The sequence below is a fragment of the Brachypodium distachyon genome, chromosome 1 (genome assembly GCF_000005505.3).
Source record: "Brachypodium distachyon strain Bd21 chromosome 1, Brachypodium_distachyon_v3.0, whole genome shotgun sequence".
NCBI lineage: Eukaryota > Viridiplantae > Streptophyta > Magnoliopsida > Poales > Poaceae > Brachypodium > Brachypodium distachyon.
In genome coordinates this window covers 74,038,498-74,058,798 of record NC_016131.3, presented here as the reverse complement: position 1 = coordinate 74,058,798, position 20,301 = coordinate 74,038,498, and the positions used below count along the sequence as shown (strand labels likewise).

At 46.6% G+C, this 20,301-nt stretch overlaps 2 protein-coding genes across 3 annotated transcripts; both read left to right on the top strand.

The window, feature by feature from the left end:
- The first annotated feature begins 6,532 nt into the window (after window positions 1–6,532).
- Window positions 6,533–11,460, top strand: LOC100825146 (WD repeat-containing protein 44). The gene is made up of 7 exons (XM_003558927.4): window positions 6,533–8,314; window positions 8,409–8,499; window positions 8,587–8,744; window positions 8,836–8,887; window positions 9,893–9,972; window positions 10,094–10,187; window positions 10,267–11,460. The coding sequence occupies exons 1-7, from the start codon at window positions 7,124–7,126 to the stop codon at window positions 10,857–10,859; spliced, it is 2,259 nt and encodes a 752-aa protein (XP_003558975.1). The 5' UTR covers window positions 6,533–7,123; the 3' UTR covers window positions 10,860–11,460.
- A 2,117-nt stretch (window positions 11,461–13,577) lies between these two features.
- Window positions 13,578–15,916, top strand: LOC100825452 (pyridoxine/pyridoxamine 5'-phosphate oxidase 2). Of its 2 annotated transcripts, XM_003558928.4 has the most exons (8): window positions 13,578–13,776; window positions 13,846–13,895; window positions 13,983–14,040; window positions 14,184–14,216; window positions 14,306–14,401; window positions 14,761–14,928; window positions 15,212–15,346; window positions 15,616–15,916. In XM_003558928.4, the coding sequence occupies exons 1-7, from the start codon at window positions 13,666–13,668 to the stop codon at window positions 15,311–15,313; spliced, it is 618 nt and encodes a 205-aa protein (XP_003558976.1). In that variant the 5' UTR covers window positions 13,578–13,665; the 3' UTR covers window positions 15,314–15,346; window positions 15,616–15,916. The 2 variants fall into 2 exon arrangements, with proteins under 2 accessions (XP_003558976.1, XP_024312376.1); XM_024456608.1 differs by lacking the exon at window positions 15,616–15,916 and having other exon boundaries at window positions 15,212–15,548.
- The last annotated feature ends 4,385 nt before the right edge of the window (window positions 15,917–20,301 follow it).

Below are 20,301 nucleotides of genomic sequence, written 5' to 3'. Positions count from 1 at the left end.
AACGGAAGAGATGAACAAGTGAAGTGAACATCGATCTTCTTGCATGCAGCATATATGCAGGTACATTGGGCCGGCCAAGCAAGTGAAGCTGCACAAGCTTTTGGGTGACACTGCAACAATCCAACCCTTTTTTTAAGCTCCAAGCTACTAGATGACACGTAGGTAGCCAGATGATTAACCCCAAGCTAGCTAGCTCGTCATGTAGTTGCTAACAGTGCCATCACATGCAAGCACGCGATATCTATCGAGAGCCGTACGTATACGTATTAGTAGGCGTTAATAATTGGAAATTAACAAAGTTAATTGGTTAATTAATCTCTCAGGCTTGAGTCGACGACGTACGCGCGCACTTGGTAATATTCCAGCGTACACGCGCAGAATCGAATCGCTTTTGATTCCATGGATCTTAAACAAGAATTTCAATTAGCCTAGGTAGCTAGGCATGTGATTAGCCCTTGAAGCTCACATGTGCGCATGATCGATAGAGAGGCCAAGGTCGGGTCGATCAATCACCACCTGGTTAAGCAACCTGCTTTTGTTTAGGGGAGGAACCGAAAGGTGCTTAAAGCACTTGTCAATTGCAAGCTATCTAAGGCAGGAGTATATATATAAACACCGTGTTACGTACATACTAAAAGAAACAGGTATATATCAGTTTGCTTTTCGAAAAGGAGAAAACACGGATCTCCGGTGTCTGCATCCATTAATGCACACAGCTCTAGCCCTGCACTATATATCGACGGACCATGGTAATCTTGGCTGGCCCTTCTTACTAGCTTGGATTATTGGAGACTTGTTCTCAAACGCAGTTATGTTGCAAATGATTAAAAGACTGCGTTCCTGAAAACATGGAGATGCAATGTGACCCGACACGTCATTATTGATCTCATTCACCGGATGGACTGATCACTTGGCTTAATTAGCACGATGACAACAGCAGTTAATATAGAAGAAAATTAAATAAATCAAAGCAAAGTGACAAAGGTGTACCTGTGTTCCCACCAGGCAGGGATTATTAATCAATTTTGTGCTTTAATCCCTGTCGATCGTCCACCAAGGAAGGTGCCATGTTCCATCACACTGGGGTCTGGGCCGGTCTGGGTCGACTGGGCTAGGCTTCTCTTTGTTTAATTATAATCAATTAGTCCTTGCACCCATGCATGGTTAGTGCCTTGATAAGAGCGCGACACCCACACTACACTAGGTCGATTAGAATAGCTTTTGTGTAGGTATCATAGTATTGCATGATTGCTGGGCTGTCTTTTGGGGGCAAATTGTGTGGGCAAAGTATATATATGTACTCTTTGAAACGTGCGTGTTCATTGGGAAAGTCTTTGGAGTAACAACTAACACGACAAAATTAACGTCTTCGGAAACGTGCTGTCTTGTCGGTGACAATCAAGAGACCGCGTGCTTTTTTACTGCTTGATCTTGTGTTATTGATTTTGGTGTGGTACGTGCTGTACTGCCATGCAACCTCGAAGATTAAAATCACGGTAAATAATTGACTAGTGCCAAGCAGTACGAGTACTAGTCATGTGTGGAAAGTAAAATAAGAAAAGAGAAGATAATGGGACATTAGGATGCATCCCATGCATGCATGATTCTAGCATGCAGTTGTACTAATCCTATTAATTAAAGCAACTGTGCAGGAGAAATTAATTTATCGGAGTAAATTATAGTTCCGCTTAACCAAACTCTTAGTGGCTGGTTTCGATCGGTATGATCGTTAAACTACCCACTGAAACTCTAGATCAGTAAAGTTAAGATATTTTTCTTTTCTTTTTCGCGAAGGAGTAAAGTTAAGATCGATGCAGCCGAATCGTCCAATAGAAATCTATCGGTTGTTGCTGCGTTGCAGCTAGGAACTATCATGCCGACAGTGACACACCCCCAAACCACGCGGTCAACTTAGTTAGATAACAGCCGCCACGTCAAACCTTGTTTAGTTAGTTCCCGGATTTCCCGAAGAGATCGATACTGGTCCGGATAAAGCTACTATGCGTTTCGCGACGAGTTGGCCGGCCGGTCAACATGCCCGATATATCTCCTGTCTGCCAAATTTACCGGGCCTGCAGAAAAAGTCTACGCAACGATAATTAGCCTAGCCTAGCTATTATCTATAGCTATAGCTGTGGTTTAGTAGTTCACACGTTAACTAATACTAGTAACAGCGATCGACCAAACATAGCATGCAGCTATAGCTGCGACTTTGGCTTTCACCTTTCGCTGTTGAAACACAGACGTCCCTCCGTCCGTCCGTACCCACGTACTGTGCTGCCGAACGCCGGTCCATGTATGCATATGGACATCGATCCATGCAGAGGAATCGCGTAAAAGGCGGATTCTGTATGTATAAAGCCAAAGGAAGCTATAATAAGCTAGGCGAATCACATCAAATCAAGCAAGCATATATCTCTATAGTCCAGTCTCTATATGTAGAGAGAGCTAGCAGTAGCTGTAGCATGCAGTGGCATTTCGCTCTGACCACTAAACCGTCGTCTTGGGGCAAACCAAACAATCAAGCATATCTCCGGATACTGGAGAGTAGTTAGCTCCCGGTCTGTGCGGCATTGGACGCATCATGCATGTCCCTCCAAAATATAGAACAGCGATTGATCCGACATCACCACCCTCCAATTTAGGCAAAGTGTGAAGTTAAAAGTGTGGTCGAGCGATCAGTGCGTGTGTGTCGCTTGCTTGCTTTTTCTGTCCAAGCATCGATCGCATGGGAAGGATGGGAACTTATAACCACCGGTTCTCACAGAGACCAACAGTACCTCGAGTAGTAGTTGAGATGGAGAGTAATCTCCCACGGGTCGATCACCCCTTTCCGTGAAAGCGAGAGTACGTAGTGCGGTTCAAGATTTTGATGAATAAAATTAACATAGTAGGAGTACGTACTCCATTCTTTCTGATGAACAAAATTAACATAGTAGTCTTCCGGACTAATTGATTTAAGCACACGCTATATGATCGATGTACACATGGTTTTTGGGACTTTGGAGCGAGGGAACAGATCCATCTCTTGGGACGGGTACCGGTGAGCGAAAACGACGGTGTGCACGCCAGTTAATTCCATTGCAGTTCGCCAGACGTGACCGTTGGGCTCGGGACGAGGCGTTTTCCGCGTTGCCGAGAGGAACTAACGGAACCCCGGAGAAAATCAGAAGCACGCACGCACGATCGCTTTCTTCCCCGTGGACACGGACGAAGTACTACGGCAGGCAGGCAGCTTCCCCTTTCGGAACAGACGAGAGAGAGAGACAAACACACTCCTGGCTGGGCTGCCGCGCTATATATCTTTTTTTTTTGGGAAGGATGGCTATATGTATATCTTGTGGCGTGCTGGAAACAGCTAAGCCACCCATATATGGTTGTCTCGCTCCATCACCTTCGTACGTGCCGTACGACACGAACGGCTGAGTTTCCTAAATAACCCGATATCCGTCGTCATGCTCATGCATATATGCATCGATATATCCGTCTGATCTCCCTTTGGCACGCCATGACCCGGACGTATACCGTGCACATGCACGTACGTGTGATGCTCCGTCTGGATATATACAGGGGCCGGACACCGGACTAAATATCCAGTGCCACGAGCGGATTAACACGATCTTTCCGTGTTTAATTAGATCCACCACGCACGGTTTGCATGGATACAACTGGATTAATACGAGCTCCAAATTAAGTCATAATACTCCGTACCTAATTGCTTATATTATATATATCTGCCACAAAACCATGGTCAAAATCCAGTTGTGCTGACAATATAGTACTAGTAGCACGTACGTCTGATCAACAACCGGTACCCGTACGTGCTAGCTTGGCTAGCTACTGACGAAATGCTCACTGGCTCTCTCCAACTTGATTAATAATTAGTGCTACTAAGCAAGTTGTATTAGCTCAATTCTTCATAAGAAAAGCGCGCCCCTTGCTAACACGATCGAGTTGCTAAGACACGAGAAGTATCCACGTAAGATTTCCCTGGGCCCAAAGCTAGCTAGTTTAATCAGCTGGACAAAATTAACAACAACAAATTCTCACCGTCTGTTTGTAAAGAGTACTTAGTATAATGCCTCGATTATTTGGAACCCCTTCGGCGACCTGTTGTATTTAATTGTGGCATGCAACAACATCGGCAGCGTGCAAAACGATTGCATATGCAATGCGTATAGCAACCAGCAAAAAACCGTTCGGAATTGTAACCATATTTTTGTGTAAAAAAACAGAGCAGCTCAGCTCTTGAATTTAAGTGCACTGTAGGAAGACAGAGATATATGCAAGACCTGAACTGAAATTGACTCCATTTTCAAATAATTAAGCACCCCCTTTCAAAATTTATGGCACATCAGTATGTGTACTATCAACACTTTAAAACTTTCACTGGTAATGTATGCTAATATATAATACGTATCTACCACAAAAAACTATGGTCAAAATCCAGTTGTGCTAACAATATAGTACTCCAAGCAAAACTAGCACGTACACGTCTGATCAACAACCGTACCCGTACGTGCTAGTGCTAGCTAGCTAGCCCAAGCTAGTGACAAAATTAATGCTCCCTGGCTTCTCCAGCTCGGTTAATTAGTGCTACTAGCTCTTAATTATCATCCTCCTAACTCCTAAGAAAAGTGCTCTCCTTGCCAGCTAACACGAGTTGGTAAGACACGGCCGGGAAGTATGCATGCATTCGTATCCACGTAAGATTTCGTATCCGTAGAATAGCGAATGCATGCGTCCGATCACTAGCTTAGCTAAGCTAGTTTAATCAGTTGCCCAGCTGGAGAAAATTAACGACAACAATTCTCAGCTTCTGTTTGTAAATATATAATGTTTCGATTAATTATTTTGGAACGCATCCGGTCGGTGGGCCGTGCGACTTATGATATGCAAGACACATGGACGGCGTACGGGACCATATTTTCGAGCTACTACTGGCAATAAAATGGGCAGCTCAGCTTTTTTTTACTGCCGAAATAAAATATTTACTCTAGCTAGGAAGCAAGTAAGAGGGAACGCCCTAAAAAAAAGTAAGAGGGAATGCGCAAGACTTGAAGTTGACCCCATTTTTCAATTAAATGATGAGTACTATTCCCTATCAAAATAGACATATATGTGTGTGGTCAACATTTTAACACTTTGAGCATATGCTGATAAATCATATGAATTGAGCATCTGAAATGGTAGTGCTGCATCTGTCTTGCAAAATATTTTCATTGTCATTCAATTGTCACGTATCCTTTAAATTAGCAGTAATTCTCCAGGCCGCCTATTATATGTAAAAACCATGGTCAAACATGAAGTGTGTTGGAGACTACAAAAAGTCAAACACGCGGGGCTTTAAATGATATCAAATATAATAAAATGGAAATCAATTTAATGCTTATATTTTCTTTAGGCTATTTTAAGTATAGTACTAGTACATCTATCATTAAATGTGGGCAAAATGTAAAGATGAAACCAATTAATACATATAATTTTGAAACGCTGTTTTAAGATGAAACCAATTATTAATACATATGATTTTCAAATATAAGGGGTACAACTTTTTGTTGATTGTCAAAAGAGAAATTGTTAAAGTGACCCATCAAAATTTTACAGTATTGTCAAAATTGTTAAAGTGCACCCATCATATAGCAAAAATATCAACATTTATGGTGTCAAATGAGTACCGTTAGATCCATCACGAAATATGTTTTCATAATATCTTAGTCTGACACCGTACACGTTGATATAGTTGCCAGTCCAAACTTTAACAAGTTTTACAGTAAACAAGTTACGCGCCTACGTTTTGAAACTGAGTGAGTATGTGATATAGTGCAGCGTCCCAGATATCACACACCACAGTGGATGCAAAATTAATTTAATGACGTGCGCCGGATGCCCATGTTGCTACGGAGATTAGGCATGTGTTGTCCTGCAGGAAACATATACAATTGAGATGTTCATCTAAAAAAAATATACAATTGAGAAAGGAAATTTTTTTGCAAAATGGCGCTATCCGGCTGCTGGTGCTGCTATGTTGCCGACTCCTCCATTGACTTGGACCCGGCTACGACCTGTCCAAGACGCGCCCGAGAAGGTGACGCAGACAATTAACATCTCCAAGCAAAACCAAAACTTCATTACCCCATTCTGGTCCGTTGATTAATAAGAGCGGTCTTAACCGTTGACACGCCACCGAACACTGGGATGTTTACATGGCAGTACTCCCCACATCATTGCCGCTGTTCTTGGGTCCTCGGCAATCCACGTCACCCTAAACACTGTTACTAGTAATAACCAGTAGTAAAAAACATGGTCCATCCAAAGACCGTACGTTGCACGCGATCAACGAAAACGACACTAAATAGCTTAAACCCACCACAGCTTTAATAAGAAACCCGTGGAGGACTCGTCTTCTGTGAAAGTCAAACCCAGGGGTTTTGTTTTGTTGGCTGGTCACCTAATTTTCCATCCGAACAGTTCAAACGACCGGCGGATATCCATGTTGCGAGTTTTCACCGAAAATGGCCGTGGCATTGGACGAATTCCGGGCGTTTTTACGTCATTTTTACCTCCTCCGGTGGCGTTTACCCGACCCGATCGATCCACTGTTCCGGACGGATCCCAGAGATCAAGGTCCCTCCTTCATCCGTCGCTCTCTTTGTTTGGCTCTCGCCTCCTCTTTCTTCTTCTTCTTCTTCTTCTTCTCCTCGGAGCCGGGCGGGGCTGCTTTGCCTTTCATTACTACACTCATTTGCTTTCTTTTGGCTCTCTCCGCCCGCTCCCCGGTGGTCGCAGGATTCTTGGTTCGTTGGTTGGTTGCCTGGTTCCCTTCCTTCCTTCTCCCAAATCCCAACCCAGAGAGATAGTACGAGTACATCATCCCAATCCATCCCATCCCCAACCCCTGACGCCAGCGGCAGTGGGCGCGCCATAAAGGACGGGGCGAGGAGAAAAAGGGGCCGCGGCTGCTGCTGCGGAGTTTCCCGAGATCCGAGAAGCGGCGGCGGCCGAGCGCGAGATCCGGTCCTCCTCGCCTCGGCTTGCCGGATTCGCCGCCGTGCGGGGTCGGTGCTGGCGGGCTCCGCCGAGGGGGCTCCGGTGGTGCGGTGAGAGCAGCGTGTGTGTGCCCATGGCGCGGGAGGAGGAGGAGGGGGACGAGTTCTTCGACTCAAGGGAGGTCATGTCGCCGGCGTCGGTCTTCTCCTCGCCGGGGAGCTCCGGGCGGCACGACGAGGGTGCCGACGACTGCGGCGGCGGGGACCTGCTCGAGGTCTGGGTCTCGGGGCCCTGCAGCAGCGTCCACGAGCGCCGCCAGCGGTTCATCCGGTCCTTGGGGCTCCTGGATCCCGGCGCCCGGCCTGACGAGATGCCGTGCTCGAGGACATCTGCCGCCGTCGACGACGAGGAGGGGATCGTTCTCGGCAGCCCCGCCGCCGAGCTGGTCTCTGCTGCTGCTGTCGCTGGCTCCGCTGACAGGGACGAGGAGCCGGGTGTGCCGGCGGACGACCCCGCGGGGGAGGTGTTGGAGTGCGTCTTCAAGAACCTGGACGATGGCACAGTGTTTGTCGTCGACGAGGTGGGTCAGGACGGGAGCTTCCGGAGCCTGAGGGAGAGGCGGTCCAACCGGACGGTTACCGCGGCGGAATTCGAGAGGATCTCTGGTTCGTCCCCGTTCATACGTGAGCTGATGCGGCGGGTGGAGGATTCAGATGAGTCCTCCAGCCCGGAGAAGTCTGCGGTGAGGGGGAAGAGGCGGAGGAGGAGGTTCGGATGGCTGCGGAGGCTGGGCATCGGTGCCTGCGTTGTTGACATGGAGGACGACGATGAGGCGAACTCGACGTCTTCCAGTTCTAGCCGGAGCTGCTCTGGGAAGTCTGGGAAGGTTGACAGGGTCAAGGTGAGGCCTTACAAGAAGCGGTCAAAGGAATTGTCTGCGGTATACAGGGGGCAAGAGATCAAGGCACACAAAGGCGCAATCGTGGCCATGAAGTTTAGCTATGACGGACAGTATTTGGCCACCGGAGGTGAGGATGGGGCGGTGAGGGTGTGGCGGGTGGTGGAAGGTGAGAGGCCTGATGGACTCGACTTTGCCGAGGACGATCCGTCGTGTGTTTTCTTCACAGTGAATGAGAACTCTGAACTTGCTCCTGTCAACTCCAGTGAAGGAACTAAGAGCAAACAGAACAAGAGTTCAAAGGGGACTGCGGATCCGGCCTGTGTTGTGATCCCTCACAGAACCTTTGGGATATCTCAAGTGCCTGTCCATGAATTCTATGGGCACGACGATGTCATCTTGGATCTTTCATGGTCGAAAAATGGGGTCAGTTGCAGTTCAACAGTGTGTTTACATGTACCTGTAGAATCTATAGATGTTATGCTAATCTAAATATCAATCTTTACTTGGTTTTATGCAGGACTTGCTTTCTGCCTCTATGGATAAAACTGTCCGATTGTGGCAGGTTGGGTGCAATAGTTGTCTGAAGGTTTTTTCCCACAATAACTATGGTAAGCCCTTTTCCCCTGAACTACTGGATTTCAAAACCTGCTTATCCTCACCATCTGGCGCTGGTATTGATTTTCTCTATTATGCAGTGACCTGCGTTCAGTTTCAGCCTACTAGTGACAATTATTTTATCAGTGGTTCTATCGATGGAATGGTCCGTATTTGGGATGTTCGTAGAAGATTAGTTGTAGATTGGGCTAATACCAAAGAGATAGTAACTGCAGTTTGTTACCGGCCTGATGGAAAGGTTTGTTCAATTATCCTTGTAGCAACCTCATTTTACCAGTGACCAATTGTTGAATCACCTAGAGATTCATATTTCTTCTGGCTTCATTCAGGGTGCAGTGGTTGGGACCATAACAGGAAATTGCCGCTACTATGACACATCAGGTAATCATGAGTTATTTTGTCTTTGAGATTTGCTTTATGTACATGTACTTTCTGATGATTGGCAAACTAATAATTTTGGAAACAGTAGCTCCTTCAATCAACATCCTCATTTGTTAGTTAACATGTCGATATCTTTTGCTTTCATAAGGACATCCTAGATGTATATGCAAATTACTAATGATAGAGATATCTCCATTTTGTCCTCGATATAAGAATAGCGACATCAGGATTATTGCTATCCGCTAGTTGCTACGCAAATTGTCTTAGAACTGTCTGTGCATATGAATTGACTATGTTAGCAGTCATATTGTAGTTTCCGTCCTCCGGCATATTAGAAACATGGAAATAGTTTACCACTAGTATTGAAGTTCTTTCATCAAGTGGCAGCCTACAGGAGTTTTTTTTTTCAGTAGCTGGTTCTTGTACCATGAGTTTATTTGAAACATGTACTATACCCAGTGCAAACTATCTTTCACTGCTTGTGCTCCTCTCTATGTTTATGGATATGCAAAAATGTGCTACTAGCAGAGATTAAACGTACGCATCCAATAGTTGGAAAATTAGCTAGGGAACAATGGAAATGGTGTGTGCACATTTATGAATATGTGGCAGCGTGTGCTGTCCGCAATATATTACTTAATAGGATCAAAGGCCATGTGTGGTTATGGAAGGAAACAGCGGCTTCTGTTTTTGGTGGGATGGAAATTCTAATGTATAACCTTAAAATAGCAAAATTTAATCCATTCTTTATATTTTCCGAAAGTGGGTATTCATGTAATGTCCATGAGCGAACAGTTAGCAAAGTATTATTTGGGGAAATATAAATGCAGGCTACAACTTAAGGCCTGTAGGCAGGTTATCATCATATGCAGCAAGCTGTTGACCCACTTTATTCGATGAACAGAAGTATTTCTTTATCTAACTTGTTTTTGTATGCTGAAGTATATAATGTTCGTAAAATCATTTCAGTATCTAATTTCTAGTTTATTTTCTTTTTTAACACAGAAAATCATCTAGAGCTGGAATCTCAAGTCTCTCTGAATGGCAGAAAGAAGTCTCCACTGAAAAGAATAATTGGTTTCCAGGTACTGTCTTAAATCTATGGCCTAGTGCATAAGAGATTTTCTTGTATAACTTATTCACGGTCTACCTAATTTTACAAGTGATCCTTATGTTGCTTTCTTTTCTTCAAATTTGCCTTGACAGTACTGCCCATCTGATCCCAAAAAATTGATGGTAACATCTGGTGACTCACAAGTTCGCATTCTTGATGGTGTTCATGTAATTTCCAACTACAAAGGTACTGACACCCTCTTCTAGAATTACTTCCAAAAGTATGCTCTGGCCCTTAAGTTAACATTTCTGTTTCTCATCCTTAGGATTACGAAGTTCAAGCCAAGGTTCTGCATCATTTACCCCTGATGGAGATCACATTATCTCTGCTAGTGATGACTCCAGTATCTATATGTGGAATTATGCAAACCAAATTAACCCAATCACGAACCGTGTGAAGACTGTATGGTCATACGAGCGCTTTTTCTGCAACGATGTCTCCATTGCAACACCGTGGAATGCCTTGCGATCAAGGAATTCTATTTCTCTGGCCTGCAACATCCCTTCTTCAAGGCAAGAGGTCCCGGACGATTTCCACAACATACAGGACAGCACATCACGATACCCTGCCGAAGATTCCCTTGACAGTGATAACCTGTATCATTTACCATCTGGCAACTTCACTCTCAGCAATGCATTCTTTGCGGAGTCTGCTCCAAGGGGATCAGCTACATGGCCAGAGGAGCAGTTGCCATCCAATTCAGCAACAACGTCTACGTTGCGTAAATCTCAGTACAAGTTCCTGAAGGCTTCTTGCCAGAACGCTGCTACTCATGCCTGGGGCCAGGTCATAGTCACTGGAAGTTGGGATGGCCGCATCAGGTCATTCCAGAACTATGGCTTGCCAGTGCAAGTTTGACATGGCACATGACATGCATCTTTTCACCAATTGCTTCATCAGTGGGTATCCTGGGAAGTAGAAACGGCACCTCACAAATCCATGACAAGAAGCTTTGATACCTTGAGAAGCCTGGTTGGCTCAAGTTGACGCTCCCCAAGATACATTATTACAGTACCAAGTGTCACATGGTTGGTTCTTGTGCTAACTTGCTCGTGGACCATAAGTTGTATGTAGCCCGGTGGTCCTCCAAGATCTCGCCAGCGTCGACGCGATGTAGCAGGGCCCAGGCAAGACGGAACGCCTCACAGAATTATGCAATGCATGTGGGGTCTGGGCACCTACACCTAGATGTTGTTTCTTTCCTTTGTTTCGGCTCCTTTTGCGAGCCCGACGTAAATATATAGAGAGGATGAACATATATGTCTTTTTTTGCCAAGTTGAACTTCCCTTGCCCCGATCGGATCTGATGTTCGGCGACGACAGGGGGTGAGCGGGGAGGTAGACTAGAACTTACTGTTGGATAGGAGGGATTCAGTTTGGTGTGCACACTGGATTCATTTCATTTGTTCAGCACTCGTAGCCTGCCCTCGTTTCATCATTCACTTCATTCATTCATACATATAGGCTGGTCTCGTGTGAGTTAATGGTGTACTGTGGGCACATTGATGCCTCCATTTCTGTATGCTGGAAACCAAACCCTGTGCTGCGTGGCTGTGGTAGACATTGGCAGGTGGGTGTGGCCAGTGGTGGACCTGCCTTCCCTTTCCTCCCTCTCTGGATGGATGGATGGATAGATAGGGATGGGGTGCAGTTGCAGTTGGGTGTGTGATGGGTTCCCTAAACTCAACTCCAGGGACCAGGCCTTGCCTATGTATGGGACTCTTTCAATACCTTTGTTTAAAGCTGCGTTGTTCAGCCAGATCTCGGCCTTCTATCTCCTGCGGTGCATTCTCGTCCAGATCCCACACTTGCTAAAGGTCCTGATTATACATTCCAGGAAGGTGAAACTGCCACATATACACAAAGTCGACCGCAAAAACGAGAAGCTCCTTGCCCATTTGCTTGCTCCAGGAGCCCATCAACTCCAGTTCTGAACATGACCCTTTCTTCTTCTTTTGCTCGATGATCAGCAGTGAAAAAGGGAAGCAGCCAAACGGGCGTCGTTCAAAGCATGGCCACGGACGATGGCAAGCATGGGCCATGGTCCATCGTAGTCCTATGCTCTCGCCCTCAAGTGCGTGCTCTTCCCGTGTACATGTCAGGGCCTTTCATTCATCTGCTACACTACCAACGGCTGCAGTGTTGAGAAAAGAAAAGGCTGTCTGCCACGGCTGAGGTCCTTCCTGCCTGACAGTCAGGAGGGGTGATGGTCACTCTGATGGCGCCCATGCTGCTGGCAGCTGAGCTGAGCTGCGCAGAGTGCAATGAAATCGTCGCCAGGCCAGCCATCGGTCGCCGATCTCGATGAGATGCGCTGCTGGGTTGCCTCTTTTTATCCAACATTTTGGTCTCATTTCGTTTCCCGTCTTGGCCTGCAACTGCAATGCAAAGAAGAGACCCCCCTGATGATGATGGAAACGATGGATGTAAATATCCCCGATGGCTCCTGTCGGAATCTAGGACAAAGCTTGTCAAAGCCAAAGCCAACCACTGTAGTGCAGTAAAATTTTCGCAGGAATTGCAGCGGCTCCAGGGAAGTTTTTGTTTCGAGATGGACGCAGGAAAGCTGCAGCCTGCAGGCGGGCAGGCACCCTTTTCTGTCTGGCAGGGCGGCAGTCCGGTGTGGGTCCACGGGCGGTCTGACAGTCCCACGTGTCGCCCTCGTGCCGTGCCTGCGCTGTCGATCTCTCGCCGTCGCCGGCGCCCGTGGCCGCTGTTGGGGCAGAGATCATTTCAAGGTCGTCAGGATCAGATGATGGGTCAGTGCAAAGTGCAAACTCGATGTGATGAGGCCATGCCACATTGCCAATGGAGTAGATGGAAGCCGGCATGGAGGGAGGGCAATGCAAGAGCTTTCGAGCGAGTTTCTCCATATGCAGATGTGAGATGTAGCCTGGCGCTCTTGTCAACGCCGTTTAAAGTTAGATAGAGGTGTCCTTGAATTGGTTACTGCCACTACTAAATCGTATGGTATTGAGATGTTCTTGCGAATGGTGTAAATCAGGGATGGGTCGTCGAACGGCAGGAAAATGTGCGTCAGTTTGCGGGTGAACAACTGCCTATCCAAGTATCCATCCTCCATTTTTCACGGGATTCCTACGGTTGGAGATATGGGTGCTGTTCCTGTCTCTGATCATCATCGTCAGGCTAAAAACTGTCACTCGATTCTAAAGCCGTCTCACACACAGTCACTGAAAAAGAAATACAGTAACAAATTACACGATCAGTTTAAATCGAGACCGCTTCTTTTGTTGGACAACCAGTTCAGTTTATGTACTACGAGTAGGATTCTCTGAAATGTCTGCATTAGAAAAGCAGTAGCTAGCGGAATTGCTTTTAGAGTCGAGCTACGTGAAGCCTGAAATTTTCAAGTCCAAAATTCATATTTAGACATACTGTTTTAACTTGCCAAAACTTCTTATAATTTGAACCGAGTGAGAGTAGTAACTGCAAAATCTTGATAACCCATACCCAGGCCATACTACAGTACTGTAGTAGTACAAGTGAACTGTAATCTACCCTACTGACCTGTGGGTCCTCGGGAGATCGATGAGACAAATCCTAGCCGTCAACCTCTCAGTTGCCCCAGCATCCGCGGGCAGGACGAAATCAGTGAACGAACCCTGCAGGGAGGCGAGAGGACACGAGGCGGCGGCGAGCAGAGATGGCCGGCGGTGGCGCCGCCGCGTCGGCGCTCTCGAGCCCCTGGAGGGCGCTGCTGCAGCGAGCGCTGGACGCCAACGCCCACCTCAAGCACTCAACCTTCTTCCAGCTAGTACGCTCCAACCCCCATTAATTTCTCTCTGACCCCCAAACTGGATGCCCTAACGACCGATCGTTTCAGGCCACGGTGAGCGGCGGCGGCAGGCCGGCGAATCGGACCGTCGTGTTCAGGTGCCCGGCTGGCCAGCGTAATAGCTTCCTCCTTCACTTCTTACCCGTTCGGTTCTGATCGTTTTCGGTTTGTTATCTCATTATTAGGGGATTCCTGGAACACTGCGACAAGATTCAGATAAATACAGACGCACGAAGCAACAAGGTCGTTGCTTGCCATCCCCGTGCTTGCTATGCAAAACTACTTGACTTCTTGTGTGTGCAGTGCATCGCCGTTGGTCATAGTGTCTATTGCTGTTTACTGATTTTCCCTTGCTCGTTTTCCATGTGTGGATTGTGATCGAATAGATCAGTGAGATCAAGGAGTGGCCTCTGGGTGAGGTATGTCATGGACTGGCACGATTATTTAACGCTGTTTTAAGATGTACAGGTGCCTGTAGAAGAAAGGGCTGATCTTGGATGTTTTGTAGATATGCTGGTACTTCACTGATTCCTGGGAACAGTTTCGTATCAGCGGTATCATAGATGTGATCGATGGTTCGAGCCTGGACCCTGCCAAGCTCCAGGTTAGAGCTTATGACAGTCCCTCTGATTGTGCTCTGCTCTGTAAAGTGGAGTGGGGTAACAAATGGAAGCGTAACTGTTATCTTTAGACGATTATGGAAGCATAACTATAGTGCCACAGCTTTGGTTATGCCCAAACTAGTAATTGTTCTAGCTCACATGGGTCTGATCACCCCGTCAACAGACAATGGTTTAACCGTGTGTCGATATCTCAGATAACTTTCACTTTTCGAAGCTTTCGTGTATGTTCAGGAACAATAAACCATCTTCTGTTGCTCGCTTATGTAGTGTCAGTTTACTTTCATTATTTTGATTAACCCATGGTAAACAGTGGTTGTCGACTTGTGGTTTCTTTGTACAGCTGAGAGAGAAAGCTTGGTTTGCAAGCTCAGTTAAGTCGAGATCACAGTACTTAGGACCATGCCCAGGGCTTCCTGTTGCAAATGATGATCATATTAAGGATGTTCATGTCGACGCATCAGCTGGCCCAGTTGATGCGTATTGTCTTCTGACTCTTGATCCTGAAAAGGTTAGATTAGGTACCTCTATTTTGAACTTTGTTTGTGTTGCTCAGGATTTCTAATAAGTACTACCTCCGTTCCATAATTCTTGTCTCAAATTTGTCCCAAAATGGATGTATCTATTCCTAAAAAGCGTCTAGATACATGTAATATTTCGACAAGAATTATGGAACGGAGGGAGTATTTGTGTATACTTTGAAACATAGAATCTGCATGCCGCAATTGTTTAGAAAATTTCAGATTTATATGCCCCTGGTTATGTTGCTTAATACTCTTGGTTTTTCTACTTAGGTTGATTATGTGAACCTAAAAAGCAATCAGAGGTTGATGTTCAGAAGAGCCCAGGAGGGAGATGAGTCCAGTGATTGGATGGCTGAAAAAGTGAGCCCATAATGTGCTTCTATAGAAAGGGAAACGATAATGCTGGTATTGGCTTCGCTCAAAAAATTGTTTTTTTGCTGCTATTGGCTGCCAGTAATTTTATTTGTGGATTCTCATGGCAATGAAACTCTCATCATTCTTCAGTATCTTGAGATGTTGGCATATGTCCTTTGTCTGAAACTCTTAATTACAGTTGAAGTTTCTTCTTCTGTATGGCTCTAATTAATATCAGGGTTCACCGCTGAAATTTCTTTTTCTTCCTTCCGAGACGCTTACCTTAGCCAGCCATTTCTTACGGAATGATTCAAATGCAGGGGTTTCTTGATCTGAGGAATTGGACAAAGAAACAATCTAGGCTATTACTGTAATTACTAGAATTCTACAAGTGTAACAGCGATCTGAAGATGTTAATAACTTCCTAATTTTAGACGCAGCGATATAAGCAGGAGTAGATTTGGCTGACTTGTTTAGCGACCGTGAGATACCGTGATATACGCAAGTGTAACCGTGACTTATTAGGCTATGCACAATTGGATTCTTGATTTACTGTTTTTTTTTCTTTTACCTTTGTATTGCTTGCTACCGGTGATGATTATGAAGGTTCCTATAATAAAATTCCACTCGGATGCATGGTTGTATGTATTTTTGCTGGAGAGGCACCTGAATTTATCAGGGTTTTTTTTCTTCCGAAAAGGACCTGAATTTATCAGGTTAGCCGGAGCATGTGTTGTTTTGAATAATGATCAAATCCCTGGGTCGATATTCAGGAGTCATCAGGACTTGTGTATTTCACCGGCGCTGAACATACATGCTAAACTACTTGATATACATATGCTGGGCATATGTTCAGAACCAGGATTGATAAATGGTTGGGCACAGGTTTAGTAGAATTTCAGTTCACCACAGGACGATCTGCGTCATGCAAATTCTCAGTGCTGCTTAAAACAATAATCATCGATGTACAACTCTTCTTCTCTCAGTTTGACGTGGCAAACCACTAAAATATCGGCATTGTGAAATTGTTTCTTGATGCGAAATATACTGAAGTTGACAGCCTTCCCTGAACTGGCACAAGAATCTGTCAGAAAGGGTCGCGAAGCTCCGGAGATTTTGTCACCGGCTTCCTAATTCTAAAACCGTAGTAGCCAAGAAATTCGCATAGATTCGTTCGAATTTGGTATCAAATCCGAGCTATCAATAAACCGTGAGAGACAAGGAAGCTAAGCCCCCTTGATAAACCGAATAAATACAGAATTAATTCTCCATCGATCATATAGGATCACTACGGATTGACAAGTTGACAAGGTAAAGATTGTAGGTATCCCTTGACAAGAAATTCGCACGGATTGACAAGTTGTGCATCGCGACTGGCCTCCGGCGCGTGATGGGCACCAACGACGACGCCGTCGGCAACGGCCTCTGCTTCCCCTACGACGTGCTCCTCGCCATCCTCCGCCGCGTCCTGCAGGCTCGTATGCCGGTCATGGCGCGGCATCGTCGACTCCCACGGCCTCCTCCTCCCGCACGTCTTCCCGCGTGAGTTCCCCGGCATCTTCGCCACCTACTATGGCTTCGAGACGGACTCTGCCTTGTTCGGCCCGCCAGGGCACCGGCGCCGCCCAATCTTTTGGGACGATTGCTACCGCGTGAAGCACCACTGCAACGGCCTGTTCCTCAGCGACAGCTACGCGTACGGTCCTGGCGGCTGGAATGTCTACGTGTGCAACCCGACGACGTTGCGGCATGCTCGCCTGCCGGTCACGGCACCGGCATCGAAGGCGTGTTCCTTGCCTTTGATCCGGCCGTTTCGCGGCACCACGAGGTGTTTTACTTCCCCACACAAAGGATGCCTGAGCAAGTTAAAATTGAGCCGGAGGTACCTTCGTGGATGGATTCTGAGTACCCGTTCCCGCTGCCCGGCTTGTTTGGAGAAGAGGAACCACCGTCCGTAGATATCGAGCCCGAGGAACCTTCCTTGTCTGAAGAAGTGCAGCCCACTGGCGAACAGCAACATGAGTCACACGCTGAAGAGCCTGCTGGGCCGGCGGCTGAGGTGCCGGAGAAAGAGGCACTGCTCGTGTCCGTCGAGTGGGAGAGCCGGGAGTTCATGCCAGGGCGCTGCACCTCCAGACACCTGTATGATGTGGTGACCGCGCCGCGCGGTGAAGAGGCGCAGGGACGGTGGTCGGCCGAGTACCGGCGTGGATCGCTCTACGTGCAGTGCCATGGCGGGGTCCTCATGATCCTACATTGCTCGGGAGGGACGTACGACATGGTCCAGCTCCCGGGGCGTCCTGACGATGACGAGGATTTGCCTTGGTATGTATTGCCAAAGAGGTACGTCTCAGCAAGCCACGAGAGAGGGATCTGCTATGTGGTGCTCGACGGGTTCCGGCTTGAAGTATTGGGAGCTGACAGAATTGGCAGGGGGTCAGTTGGGATGGACAATGGCACACGAGACCAACCTCGAAACACATAGTCAGACGGTGAATTATCTGAGGGAAAATCAAAAGATGCAACTGAGAACGACATGGGAGGTAGTCGAAAACAACAAAGATCTACTCACCTATTTGAAGGTCAGAACATCAATGGGAGCAATGATGTTGATGGCGATGATGTCACTGAAGAGGAATGTGAAGAAGATAACTATGATGAAGCAAAAGCCGAAGAGAAGGAAGAACAAGATAATGTTGATAATACGCAAAGCGAAGAGGTAGAAGAACAAGATGGCAATGAGGAGGAAGAACAAGATAATATTGACGTTGCACAAATCGAAGAGGAGGAAGAACAAGATAGCGATGAGGAGGATGAACAGCTTTGGATTGACACAGGTTCCGAGTACTCATGGAACTTAGACGATCACAACTTCATTGATTTTGATAAGAGTGTTACTGGAGACGTATACATTCGGCCTTGGGGTGTCAGGATCGCCGGATTCCATCCGTACAAGGATGTGCTCCTCCTAAAATTAAATCACACCATGGTTGCTTATCATCTCCAAACCTCGAGAATGCAGTATCTAGGTGACATATATCCTACACGACCTTATCAACATGCTAGAGATGTTCACGGTGCATTCCCCTACCGTCCTTGCTACATTGATGCGCTCCCGGCCAGAGAAACATCCCAGCCATCTTAGAATGACCTCCTGACAACACTCGTGTTTTTCTAAATCCCATGGGAGAAGTGCAATTATGATGAAGAATATATGCTCTCGGTTTTAGTCTTTTGATTGACTCTTTTGGGCTAAGCTCCTGTACGTGGTATATATATACTTCTCGTGCATTAGATCATTTGTTTTCTATGGTTGTGATTATGATGATTATTAAGAAATGAAAAGTACGATGAATAATACTACAAGTTTATGATTTCATATTATTTATTTATTTCAACTGATGATTTGGTTCAGTTTTACTATATCAAGTTCATGGATTGAACTCCTCTACGTGATAAACAGCTCACCTGTTGCACAATCCTCACGTTTAACTGTCCCGCTAGACTTGTGGTGGTTAGTATGGTGCCTCTTGGTTACAATCTGGTTGGTTATGTATATTTTGAGACATGTCAGTATGTCTAGCGTATTCAGAAAACACTCTTTGATCACCTGAATTTCCCCAGCTGAGGAACCTGAATACACAGTCTACCAGTTGCACAATTCCGGTCTTGATTTTTCTTTTCTTTTTTGGTCTTATTACTGCTCATGAATATTAGCAATAAACTGCATCCTTGTTGATTATGTATTTATATCTTGAGACAGGGTCCTCGGTATGTCTCTAGCATATATGTTTAGAAAACACTCCTGGGATCACCTGAATTTCTTCAGGTAGCATGTATGTGTTCAGAACCAGGACCTGTAAATGGTTCAGGACAGGTTTACTAGAACTTTAATTCACCACAAGAGAATATCGGCGCCGCTTAAAATTCCAGTGCTGCTTAAATCAACAATCATCACTCTTCTTCCTGCCATGTGAAACTGAAACTGATACATGTCCAGCAGAAGCACTGAATTTTGACATGGTGAACATGTTCTGTCGCTGTGAAATATTCGAAGTACCGAAGTTAACAGCCTTCCTTGAGCAGAGCTCGCACGAGAAATTCTGAAATTGACCTGGTCGTAGTTCCGGAGATTTTGGCACTCTCAGTTTTCTAATTCTAAATCTGTACGGAATAATTGCCAGGAAATTCGCACAGATTCGTTCGAGTTATTAGTATCAAACTGGCAATAAACAAGGAGATGCCCTTTTTTTTTTCTCGAACATGAGCGTGTCATTTTCATTGAGAAGAAAGAAGCACAAGTACACCGAGGCAACAAAAATCGGGACCCAACAGAGCCCAAAATAAGGAAAAGAAAGAAAGGAAAAAAAAGGCCAGGGCGCTAAACAAGGGCGGGAAGATGCCCCGTAATTCTTCCTCCACTGGTTGACCTTTTCTGGCAACCGTGATATACTGCTTCCTTGTATAGTGTATACCGTGATATACAAGGAAATTGATTATTTCTCCATCGACCCTACCTGCTGCAAGTTCCCCATCGCGACTCGCCTCCGGCCTGATGGATGCCAACGACGGCATCTGCTTCCCCTACGACGTGCTCCTCGACATCCTCCGGCGCGTCCCCGGGCGCGCTCTGGCCGCGTCCAGGCTCGTATGCCGGTCATGGCGCGGCATGATCGACGCCCACGGCCTCGTCCTGCCGCACGTCTTCCCGCGCGAGTTCCCCGGCATCTTCGCCACCTACTACGGGTTCTATCCCAGGTCCGCCTTGTTCGCGCCGCCGGCGCGCGAGCTCAGGCGACGGCGTCGTCAGTTCTTTTGGGACGATTGGCACCGCGTGAAGCAGCACTGCAACGGCCTGTTCCTCCTGGAGAACCGCCGCTGGCGCGGTCCTGAAGACTGGGATTCCTACGTGTGCAACCCGGCGACATTGCGGTCCGCTCGCCTGCCGCGCCCGCCGACGATGCCGTCGACCTGCGGCGTCGAAGGCATGTTCCTTGCCTTTGATC

Coding starts and splice junctions, on each gene's coding strand:
- LOC100825452 (XM_003558928.4), top strand. CDS start 13,666: ATGGCCGGCGGTGGCGCCGCCGCGTCGGCGCTCTCGAGCCCCTGGAGG. Junction 13,777..13,845: donor ACTCAACCTTCTTCCAGCTA/GTACGCTCCAAC, acceptor CGATCGTTTCAG/GCCACGGTGAGCGGCGGCGG. Junction 14,217..14,305: donor AGGAGTGGCCTCTGGGTGAG/GTATGTCATGGA, acceptor GATGTTTTGTAG/ATATGCTGGTACTTCACTGA.
- LOC100825146 (XM_003558927.4), top strand. CDS start 7,124: ATGGCGCGGGAGGAGGAGGAGGGGGACGAGTTCTTCGACTCAAGGGAG. Junction 8,745..8,835: donor GTTACCGGCCTGATGGAAAG/GTTTGTTCAATT, acceptor GGCTTCATTCAG/GGTGCAGTGGTTGGGACCAT. Junction 8,888..9,892: donor CCGCTACTATGACACATCAG/GTAATCATGAGT, acceptor TTTTTAACACAG/AAAATCATCTAGAGCTGGAA.